This window comes from Berghia stephanieae, chromosome 2 (assembly GCF_034508935.2).
Source record: "Berghia stephanieae isolate SIO BIC M18660-M18661 chromosome 2, UCSD_Bste_1.3, whole genome shotgun sequence".
Classification (NCBI taxonomy): domain Eukaryota; kingdom Metazoa; phylum Mollusca; class Gastropoda; order Nudibranchia; family Aeolidiidae; genus Berghia; species Berghia stephanieae.
The window spans coordinates 88,488,446-88,500,664 of record NC_088361.1 but is presented as its reverse complement, the minus strand read 5'-3'; the positions used below and the strand labels follow the sequence as shown (position 1 = coordinate 88,500,664).

The 12,219-nt window shown below is 37.1% G+C and overlaps 1 protein-coding gene across 1 annotated transcript in view; it reads left to right on the top strand.

The window, feature by feature from the left end:
• The first annotated feature begins 2,907 nt into the window (after positions 1-2,907).
• LOC144965767 (acetylcholine receptor subunit beta-like 1) overlaps positions 2,908-12,219 on the top strand; it is a 42,921-nt gene continuing 33,609 nt past the window's right edge. The window contains exon 1 of the mRNA XM_078901449.1: positions 2,908-3,201. Within this exon, the coding sequence (XP_078757575.1) occupies positions 3,036-3,201 (166 nt within the window). The 5' untranslated portion in view covers positions 2,908-3,035. The remainder of the gene's footprint in view (positions 3,202-12,219) is intronic.

The window sequence follows — 12,219 nt, the reverse complement described above, 5'->3', positions numbered from 1 at the left end:
GTAGTAGTGGGCATGTCTGATAAAAACGATCAAAGCCATCGGGTGGTCTTCAAAATGTATTTTTTGAAAAGGAGCCCTTAAATACGTCAGGCCCATGGAGCCGGAGTTTATCCCTCTATTTCTATAACATTATACGGGCAGTAGCAATTGCTTGCTACCTGTTTGGTTAGGACGCTAGTCAACCTCTAAGGACTTTCTGCCAGGTTTAACAAACCCAGCTACTCAATCGCGGCTGGGTGGACAGTGCCTGGGATCGATCTTGGTCCCTTTGCGTGTGGAGCGAGTGCTCTACCAACTGAGCTATCGATAAACCCTTTCAAAATAAAGTTTACAGAAAAAAAACTGACACATACACTCAGTCCACAAATAAATATTATATTTAAAAAAAAAAACAAATGAAAAAAAAGAAGTAAATACTAGTCATTTTACTATTATTCAAAACCAATCAGCCTTTCTAGGATGGGAATCGCATCTAAGACAAGAATGAATGTCGGTCATTAGCCAAGAAAAACTGATAGATCAACGGAGACTCCAGTACTTAGTTAAAAATACGTACTCAAGTCATACTTTCATGATTTTTAGCTGATCAGTAATAAACTTAAAGCATAATAATCTCAGTTAACTCACCAATTATTTTCATAATAAACATAATCTAAGTCCCCTGTCTCAATACTACAATTATATTTTTTTTTTGTATACTATAATAATATAATAGTCGAATGCAAATATTAGCCTTCATTATTTCAAACTATTTTCCTGTGACTTAAATACTTTAAGCCTTTTTCTTCCTTTCTTTTGTCTACTTTTTTTTAGCGGGTGATAAAAATGGATTTTAACGACGTGTGCATATATGCAGGTCTGACATCCAAATCCACTTATGGGCCTAGTTTAACATTGTTGTAATGCACAATATTTTCGTCATTTTTTAAAAGATTTCCATTACAATAATGTGCCCATAAGGAATTGGGTTATCAGACCTGCAAATGAGTGCACATTGATTTTTACTATAGGATATTGCTGATTTTATTTCATGAAATATTTGTGTAGAGAGGGAAAAAAGGAAATGATACCACAACAAATGTTCACTGGATGAAAAAAAAGAGTTTTATTATTTGCGTGGGAGGAAAGAAATAATGAATATTAATGAGATTTGGGTATCTAAGTCTGTTTTGATTTCATCACTGATCCCTCAACTACACAAAAAGTATTTCCATAATTCGATTCGAAGTTACATCTCTCAGATTTCATTTTCTTGTAGTTTGCATAAATGACAATAGAGAGGGTCTAGTTAAATTGAACGGAAGCTTCTATCTGATTTATGATATGGACGTATGAATGAAACTTCAAAGACGAATTAATAATATGTCTTTAGGGTTTCATGCATCGTACTTTGTTGACAAAGGGGAAAAACCCGAAACGTGAACACCATCTTTATTCGCTAATTAAATTGAAGCTCCCATTAAATTTGACTATTTTATTTCATTTATTTGAGCTCGAATCGGCAATATTTACTTTGAATTATATTTTACACAGCTAAATACAGTGCAAACAACTGACCTACACATAATAGACAAATATACACATACGTAAACTGTAGGTCGTGACCGTGCAAATCTAAATATTAATATCAACCAATGGACATAATATACGTATTGTTATGATGTGAGTCAAATTTTTTTAAAAACAATTTTAAAAAATATAACAATCTAACTCTCCTTACCGATCCTTTTCAGCATTTTCTCAAAAATGCCAGGCTGCTCCAGCAGAGAAATAGATTTTTTAAAACTCAAACAATCTCTCTACAAAACTTCTGTGAATTAAAAGAAAAAAAAACCCAATTTATTCATGTAGTGGATGAGTATTATAACATTTCTGAAAAAAATGTTCTTATAAGTTAAACAAAGATCATTTTCTAAAGTTTGTGATTTAGAAAATAAATCTGAAAAAGAAAAATGTATATTGTGTCGTAATACATGTGACGATTTTGCTGTAGGTGGTAAGGAGAGCGTTAACCCTTTGGGAGGGCGGTGCGGGGAAAATAAATATCGGCTGCACTCGGGATCAATCTCGGTCCCTTTTATTGTGAAGCGAGTGCTCTACCAACTGAGCTATCGGGACCACTAACATTGCGATAGAGTAGCGTCCAATCTAAAAAAAATAATCTTTTATATAGTGCAATATCCACTTAACTCGCTCAAAGCCCTTTACAAGGGCCCCCCAGCCGACAGCAACATGTAACATGTAGAACGACACAGGACGCCTATTAGGCAATAACACTTTTTTTAGGACAGACACAACGCTGTTAACGGCCAGGTACTCATTTTTATACCTCTGTACGGTGAGAGAATGTGAGTAAAGAGCCTTTTCCAAGGACTCAGCTATGCGCCAAGCGAGGCTAAAACTCAGGACCTTCCGATCCTAAAGCGAATGTCATATCGCAAGACCACATAGCCACACAAAGGGTAGCAATCAATTGCTATTGTCCGTTTCATGCTATAGAAACTGGGATAAACTTCGACAGGATCCGTTAGGGGGAAAAAAGTTGTAACGATGATTTTTATCTGACCAAAAACGTACATAGGTTGTTCTTGTCGCTCTTGTGAATTAGAAGGGGAAAAACACAATGAATTCATGTAATGGATGAGTAATATAGCATGTATTTAATATAAAGGTTTGAGCCCGAAATATTCCGCGTTAAAATTTATGTTAGCTCTTTGTTTTTTTTGATTTTTTGGGGGTTGTTGTTTGTTTGGTTTTGTTTGTTTGTTTTTTTTTGGTTTTTTTTTTTAGGGGGGGGGGGGGGCTTTGCTTTATGTGTGTATCTGTGTGTGTGTGTGTGTGTGTCTGAGTTTATTTGTTGTTGTTTTTTTCAGTTGTTATTTTCATTTTTATTCAACACCTTTACAGTCCAGGGAATTCTCTGGCATGTTATAATTCCCACGAAAACGTCTTAAGTACTTCAGAATTCGGATTTAGATCACTTTGACACGGATGTATATGACGTCAATTCCTGAAATACACACAGGATAGCGGAAATGACGTGTGTCAGTGCCATGTCAGGAAAGACTGCTGTCATTAATGGAACCACCACTGACATCAGGTCATGGCCCTCCAAAAATGTCAATCTATTCCTCGTCACATTCCTGCTATTGTGGCTTTTCCAAGGCGTCACCGGTGACAATGACCTTACGGAATCTATAGGTAAGAATTTTTGTATGATCTTCCCTCTCTTCTATGTGGTCTAATGGTATGATTGGAAGGTCCGCGGTTCGAGTCCCGCTCTGAGCCCGCATAGTTGACACCTTCAAAAAGGCTGATTATTAACACCCTCTCATAGTAATCAGGTGTAAAATGAGTACTTGGCCTTTAACAACGTAGTCTCTGTCGGGGGGGGGGGGGGGGGGGGGGGGGGGGGAAATGTAACATCTCATAACAGGCGTCGTGTATGTTGCGGTATACAAATATTGAAGTCGGTCTTGACTCAACTAGGAAGAAAAACCATCGGTCACTTTGTGCATTAGTGTATTAATTGTTCTACCATCCGAACCCTGCCTCTGCACTCTCTCCCTCTCTGCCACTCTGTCTCTGTTCAAAATGAATTGTAATATCGCCTAACAGACGTCAAGTTCAAGCCTAATAAATGTTAAATGTTCCTGTTGGCCAGGGACCCCTTGTAAAGCGCTTTGAGACACGTTTAGTGGATATTGCGCTATATAAGAGCTCAATTTTGTCTTCACGCGGGATCGATCTAGGTCACTTTGCGTTGTGAAGCGAATTCTCAATAATAATGAGCTTTCAGGATTGTACCTTCTGCAATAATACAAAACAAGTGTCCGAAGAAGCCAGTGTGTCACAACATACTGTAAATTCACACATTGCCAACAACAGATAATATGAATAATAATATTGTATGACATCAAATTACAATCCAGGAGTACTGACCATTAAAAAAAGGTATTGCTTCTCTCCCCTTTATTTTATGTGTTTCATTTTCTCTTTGTTGCATTTTTCATCCTCACACAAGTGACAGTAGTATACATATCATTGCAGCAAACCATTCATTTGATTTATCAATGAAGTTTTCTTCATCATAAAAATGAAAGAATAATATAATTGAATCATGATGATGAAATTTTTAGTATTATTATCATTTAAAAGTATTATAATGATGATATAAATCATGGTGAAAATAATAATAATAATAATAATAATAATAATAATAATAATAATAATAACAATAATAATAATAATAATAATAATTATTATTATTATTATTATTATTATTATTATATTATTATTATCATTATTATTATTATTATTATTATTATTATTATTATTATTATTATTATTATTATTATTATTATTATTATTATTATTATTATTATTATTATTATTATATCAACCGCACAACGCCTGTTATTCTTCCGCGAGACGATTGACTCACCCGCGGCTGTTCCAGTGGTCAATAACAAATAAATGCGACACACTTTCCGAGCAGAGGGAGGTGTCTGGTTCACGACATATTGCCTCTTCCTTTCCTAGCTCCTGATCGATCTGTAAAAAAGGCTACAAGAGGCGTCGGCCGCCGTCTGCAACGATCTGAATGGTCACCGGGAAGTCGTCTGCGCATGAATATTCATTGCGTTTCGTCACGTGACCTATCTATATGTTATAGCCGAGCTGACACTGTCGGCGTGAGAAGGTGTAGAGATCGGTGGATTATGCTGGCGATGAGAAGGATGAGGACTTTGATAACGATCGAATCGCATCAAACTATAGTGGAATGAGTGGTACCATGCATGCAAAATAAACTAAACACGCACAGTTAGATTCAATACCCTCTCCCCCCTCCCCACCCAACCCCTTTTCCTCATTACCATCACCATCACCACCACCATCTCCATAGAATATGTGACCCATCGTCTCAAAACAGTATTTTATGTCGGAATTAATTTTGGTGCTTAAAATTGGATTTATCGACGTTGATTTCCCGTGATATCGCAAGCGTCAATGTTCACGTCCTATCATATCTATTCTTTAAACATAGGGTCAGGGTCAAACCTGTTCCGTACAGCCCATGTTTAAGGATCCAAAGAGAACAGAAATACTAGCAAATCTAGAAATTATAAAACTATTTTTTACAGATTGAGATAAGAGTAACTTTCGTGCCTTTAAAAAAAAAAACAAAAAAAAAAACAAACAAAAAAAACAAAAAAACAACAACAATAACAAAAAGGGTAGTTCTGTCACCTGTTGACTCAAAATGATTATTTATAAAATCAGCTACCTAAGGCATAATTATGGTACCCAAAATCATAGGTCATTTGACGTTTGGAATTTCCATTTGGCCGAACTGTTGCCAGATTCATTTGAGTGCATCTACAGACTTTGTTATCGGACCGATTTTGATCGTTGTTAACTCAAAGATTTGTCTCGATCTATGTCAATGTCCACAATACTGTGGTTTGGTAATTAAAATAGATGAGTGCCTGTTCGTAATAGCTTTCATTTCTCCGTAAATATTGCGGGTTCTTCACGAGTGAGGAAAATAATTATCAAAGCAGTGCATAGATAGTAGATAATGAAGGATTTGGCACACTATCGTATGGGCAAGAAATCATGATTTATCAAAAAAACAAACAAAAACCCACACTGTCTAAGTTATATCCGGATGAATTAAGGTTACACGTAGTTTTATGTGTTCGTCAGTTATAGTTCCGGATGGCAATGTTGTGAGCATGGTAGCCAAGCGAACACTATCTATAGTTTTCCTCTTTGGAAATAAAACAACTTGATACATGAGACTATTCTACTCAATGACGACATAAATGACGGATGAAAAGGATTGTACTTTCAGGTTTTTCCAAAAGTTCATTTGCACCAGGGTAAAAAAGGCATTGGTGATAATAAATCAAATACCTTTATAAATGATCTATCACCATACATTATCAGGGCTTTAATAACAACGAAAATGACCAAAGATCTAACATTTCTAGTAATAGTATCTCCTCAAAGTACTGACAAAAGATGGACAAAGTATCAACTTTGGATTATTTTGATAACTTGAAAAGCTTTTTTTTCGGATTATTGGAAACATATCTTTGTTTGACAGAAAAACTGTTCTCAATGTTCTGTTATTTTTTAAAAATAAGTTAGATGGATAATTCCTGAATTGGCAAACGATTTTATTTTGGAGCTCAAGTATCAAGTTTAATATACCACACAAATGTGTATGTAATGTGTTTTAAGTTTGCCCGGCTATGTGGTCTTGCGGTTTGACACTCGCCTTCGATTGGTCCAGGAATATAAGACCTCTTTGAACGGCCCATAGTTGAGTTCTTGGAAAAAGATATTTACTCACATTCATCACCCTATTCAGGTGTCAAATCATTACCGGCACGTTCATATCTTAATCTCTGATGGAAAAAAAATGTAATATCGCCTAACAAGCGTCATGTCTTATTCTACATTTTGAGCACGTGTAGTGAATAATGCCCTATATAAATGCTCAATTCTTTTTTCTTGATTTATAAAATTCCGAGTTTAAATTATTTGAATACGGCTGATTGGTTGCTTTCCGTTGAAGTTTGTCATTATTGATAAAAAGAACATACCGACGAAATGAAACCAAAAGACGTCACTCAAAGATATGGATTTGATCGAAAAAAATTTGTTTCATGATATTGGGAACCTATTCATGCTTGCAGCATTTACACCCGGATACTCTCTTGAAAAACAACTGTAATTCATCACTTTCAGAAATGAATTCTCCCACCCCACGTACTTCAATACATCTTCCCCACTGCCTGGTACCCTTGCTTTTCATTCTTCCATTATCGTTTTAAATGGATTAACGGGCTTAAGTTCATGAGACTAGATTTGGAATGATGTCTTCGGGAGGGGATATCTTCTGGATTAATCTGCCACCTTTTCTCGTGGATCACACTTGACTATTTGAGTGTAGTTTATTAACTGTCAATCTGTTCTATTTCTGTTGAAGGATAAGAAGAAAGATAGATAAGATTGATAGACATGTAGACAGATAGAGAGAGAGAGAGAGAGAGGGAGAGAGAGAGAGAGAGAGAGAGAGAGAGAGAGAGAGAGGAGTTGGAGAGTTCCTTTTTCATTCTTTATAGACAGATAACGTCCACAATGATATTTTCAAGTCAGTTTGGGTGTGCTATCATTAAATAACTTTTGCTTAGAGCATTGACCACCGTCGTGGTTGGGGGGAAATTGGTAGTAATATAATATACGAGCGTCCACTTGTAATGCACTTTTGAGAAATTGTTTTTCGTCTCAGCTCGAAAACAGAAGTATGATTTCGGAAAGCAAAATTGTTTCTCTTTGGACGTTTTCAAGAGCTCAACTATAGCTCTGAAATGGCAGCAGCCTCTTATGGCTTTCACACTACTATGTTATGACGATCGACCCAATCAGCAAAGTCCGGTCCGCATTCGTGCACCGTCGCAAACCCGCCGGGTAGCTTCGTCACAACACACCGTTCGACTAGATGCTCTGCCGTCTCATGTTCTTGCCCATAGCGGGTACATGTTAGACAGGTAGAAAGACCCCACCGATGAAGCGCACTGGCCGTGAGGCAGCTCCTCGACCGAAGCCGATTCGCAGTCACCCAGTGTTTCCTCTTACTGGTATCAAAGCCTGGCAAGTTCTCACCAAGCTTAGAGGGACTGAATTCGTCCAAACCGACTTCCATCTCGTAAATGGCCTAACAGTGTCGCAAGCGCCTAAGAACACATAAAACAAACAAACAAACTAACCTAGCTCAACTAAGCAATTCGAGTTCCCTAATTTGATATTGGACTTCCTCAACACTAGACACGCGGTGGATGAAATATAGCAAAACTAATCTCGAATCTCGAGTTCCTCGCTTACTGGAAAAGTTATTGACTTAAATATAACTTAATATCCTTTTTTGCAGACGTCAGATATCACAGCATCGGCAAAAATTTTCTTATCTCTTTTTTGTGTGCTGTAAAATCAGATCTTTTAGTTCTCTCAGATTATGGCCACTGACTGTTGTCATTTAAAGTTAAACTCGAGATTTTATAATGAGCAATATCCACTAAACGTGCTCAAGCGCTTTATAAAGGGTCCCTGACCAACAGCAACACGTGACATAAAGAACGAGACATGACGCCTGTCGGGCGATAATATAATTTTCCGACAGACACAACGATGTTAACGGATAGGTACTCATTTTACACCTGAGTACGGTGAGAGAATGTGAGTAAAGAACTCGAATATCAGAACTTCATGAGCATCTCTAAAATTAAAAGTTATTGAAAATGAAAGGTGATGCCAGACTCCATAAATGTATGGATAATAAAGAGTGATTCAATCCTTGAGAGGGTGAATTGGCAATTTTTAAAGTAATTTTTTTTTTAATTCAGCTTTTATTTAGAGCAATATCAACTAAACGTGTTCAAAGCGCTTTACAAGGTGTCCCTGGCCAACAGCAACATTTAACATGTAGAACGGGACATGACGCCTTTTAGGCGATATTACAATTTTTTATTCGGACAGAGACAACGCTGTTAACGGTCAGGTGCTCATTTTACACATGAGTACGGTGAGAGAATGTGAATAAAGAGCCTTCTCCAAGGGTCAACTATGCGCCAAGCGAGGCTCGAACACAGGACCTTCCGATCCAAAAGCGAGTGTCATACCACTAGACCACATAGCCGCACATAGTTAACTATAGCGATGACAATGTCTATCTGGCAGGTCTGCATATGTGGCCCACTGCTTCTAAACGGTTTAATGTCGGGGTAATTTAGATACTTAAAACTGAAAGTTTAGACAAAAATATGAGACTTGGATTAAGTACACATGCCCGGCTATTTTGTTCAGTGGTATGACAATCGTCTTCGGATCCGAAGGTCCAGAGATCGAGTCCATCTGAGTGGGGTATGGTTGAGTCCTTGGAAAATGATCTTTAATCACATTCTCTAACCGTCCTCGGGCTAAAATGAGTATCTGGCCGTTAAAAACGTTGTCTCTGGCGGGAAAAATTGCTCTACACAAAGTAACTGCTAAGCTACCTGTTGCTGTGGATCGTATTGACAGGCGTCAAGTCTTGTCCTTCATGTTACGTATTGCATTTAATACATTAGATTTAATAATGTCTTGACGTGATAAAAATAAACTTTTACATTTCTGGTCGTTCTAACTTTATAATCAATATTTAACTTCTAATTGACGTCAACTTCATTCTATCTACTCCGGATGGCAATGTTGTGATCTTCTTAGCCAAGAGCATACTATCTATAGAAATATCACATCCGGTGTCTGGTTAATTTGCTATCATGTCATGTCAAATGGGCAGCAAGTAGGTAAGCAGTAGTAGTGCAGCGACACAATGAGAGTTAGAAACAAAGCAAGAATACTATGGCCACTAAGTAAAATGGTGGGATTGGAAGTAAGAAAAGGTTAGCAGTAATGCAGCGACGATACAATGAGAGTTAACTCACTCAACCCTAACACCAACTATATCCGTCATTAACCTGGGTTACTTTTACCCATACCTCCTCTTATAACATTTATCTGAGACAAATTATAGGCGTGATATCAAACTTAATGTTTTTAGATTTTACATGTCCTTATAGTTGAATAAAACTAACTATGGACATGCTCATTTTTAATACATTTTTTCCAACTTTGAAAAGTAGCAAAAATCACTAGGATTGAGTGAGTTAAGGAGGGCAAAAATGCTTGCTCATGGCAACTAAGTAAAAAGGTGGGACAAGAACCCGCCACCTCCTGCTTACGAGAAAAAAAAGATTATTTGTTTATACAATGCTGCTCTTATCTCTTTGCCATCACCTACCCCCCCCCCCCCCCCCCCTCCCCCCCCCCTTTCAAGTAAGTAAGGGTTAGCCGCAGTGCAGAGACGACACAATGAGAGTTAAGGAGGGCAAGAATGCTTGCTCATGGCAACGAAGTAAAATGGCGGGACTGGAACACGCTACCTCCAGATTACGAAATAAAAAGAGACTATTACGTTGTACAACTCTGCTCTTATCGCTTTGCCCTCACCCCCCCCCCCCCCCACACACACACCCACACTTTTTTTTTTGTCTCTCTTCTCATGTTGATTAAACGTCTGGAGTGAGTAAACAGTTAATGCTTTAAAAGTGCCCTCGTCAAACCACTTCTGAAGAAACCATCACTGGACCACAATATATTAAACAATTATCGTCCTGTATCAAATTTACCTTTTTTGTCAAAACTTTTGGAGAAGGTAGTTCTTACACAATTAACATCTCATCTTAAGAACAACAGTCTGGAACAACCCTTTCAGTCAGCCTACAAACATCAACACAGTACTGAAACGGCGCTTCTTAAAATCTTTAATGACTTGTTATGTAATGCTGATGCTAACAATATAAATGTATTATGCCTTTTAGATCTTTCAGCTGCCTTTGACACCATTGACCATGACATTTTGTTAAGAAGACTAGAAAATACGTTCGGCATAAAAGGAATTGCCCTTAAATGGTTTACATCATATTTACAGGATCGATGGCAGACTGTCGTGGTGAATGGTGTTCAGTCAGAACAAGTTTTACTAAATTTTGGAGTGCCACAAGGCTCTGTTCTTGGCCCTGTCCTTTTTACTGTATATATGCAGCCCCTTTCTAGTGTGATATCCAGATTCAATCTGAGTTATCATTTTTATGCAGATGATACGCAAATATATGATTCAGCACCTCTTAGTAATTTACAGTTCTTAATACAACGAATTACGAGCTGTTTTAATGAGATTAAATCTTGGATGTACCACAATAAGTTAAAATTAAATGATTGTAAAACTGAGATTTTAATGTGTGGAAGGCCGAGTATCCTTAAACAGGCAAATAAATCACCTATTACTCTCGGAAATAGCACAATAGAATTTTCAAATAAAGCAAAAAATCTTGGCGTCATCATTGATAAAGATCTTTCCATGACAAGCCATGTGAATAACACCATACAATCTATGTACATAGAAATGAAAAAAAAAAATAAGCAAAATTCGTAATTTAACACCGAAGCATATAACAGAACTTTTAATTAATTCCCTGGTTTTATCTAAATTGGACTATTGTAACTCCCTTTGGGCGAGTTTAGCTAAAGACAAAATTAGCAAACTTCAGGTTGCTCAAAATAACGCAGCCAGGCTCATTGTACGCAATAACAAAAAATACCCGTCAGCAACTCTTCTTCTCCGTGAGTTACATTGGCTCCCTGTGGAAAAAAGAGTTGCCTATAAGATTTGTACTGTTGTCTACAAATCCCTGAGCACGAACAGTCCCTCCTATATTAAAGACCTTCTAAACATATATGTCCCCAAAAGAAACTTGAGGTCAAGCAATGACCAATCAATCCTTGTCAAACCTAAGCCATTGCGTAAAATAGGTGAACAGTCTTTTCAATTTTCGGCCCCCCATTTTTGGAACTCTCTCCCATCACACGTGAGATGCTCGGATTCGTTGACAACGTTCAAATCTCGCTTAAAGTTTTATCTTTTTACGTCATAATGTTGCAATATTATTTTCATATTTTGTTGTTGTTAAATTGAATTCGTATCTCGTTTCCTTCACACTTGTCTCACTGTAATATGTTTTGTTTTATATCACCGTAAAGCGCTTAGAGCCTGTGACAACGGGGTAAAGCTCTATATAAATGCCATTTATCATTATTATTAATATCCCATAGAGATATCACAGCCCGAATTTCTCTTACTCGCTGTCATGTTTAACTCACTCAATCCTAGAGATTTTTGCTACTCTTCAAAATTGGAAAAAATGTATTAAAATGAGTATGTGCATAGATGGATTTATTCTACTACCATTAACATGCAAAAAACTAAATAACATTAGCTTTGATACTACGCCTATAATTTGTCTCAGAAAAATGTAATAGATAGGCATGGGGTAAAAGTAACAAGGGTAAACTACGGATATAGTCGGTTTTAGGGTTGAGTGAGTTAACCAATTAACTGTCGTACGCTGGAAAGAAACGTATTTAAAAATTTGCCAGAAAAGTCGTCCTACAAATATCGATCGATTTAAATGACCCTCATCTTGCCAAAAACTCCAAACATGGGACTTCTCGAAGGGCAGCAAAAAGAAAATAATCGCTTAGCGGTTATTAATAGCATCTGTTCTCTAATACACACGAGCTTTAAATAATTATGTCACCAATCGCCTACAA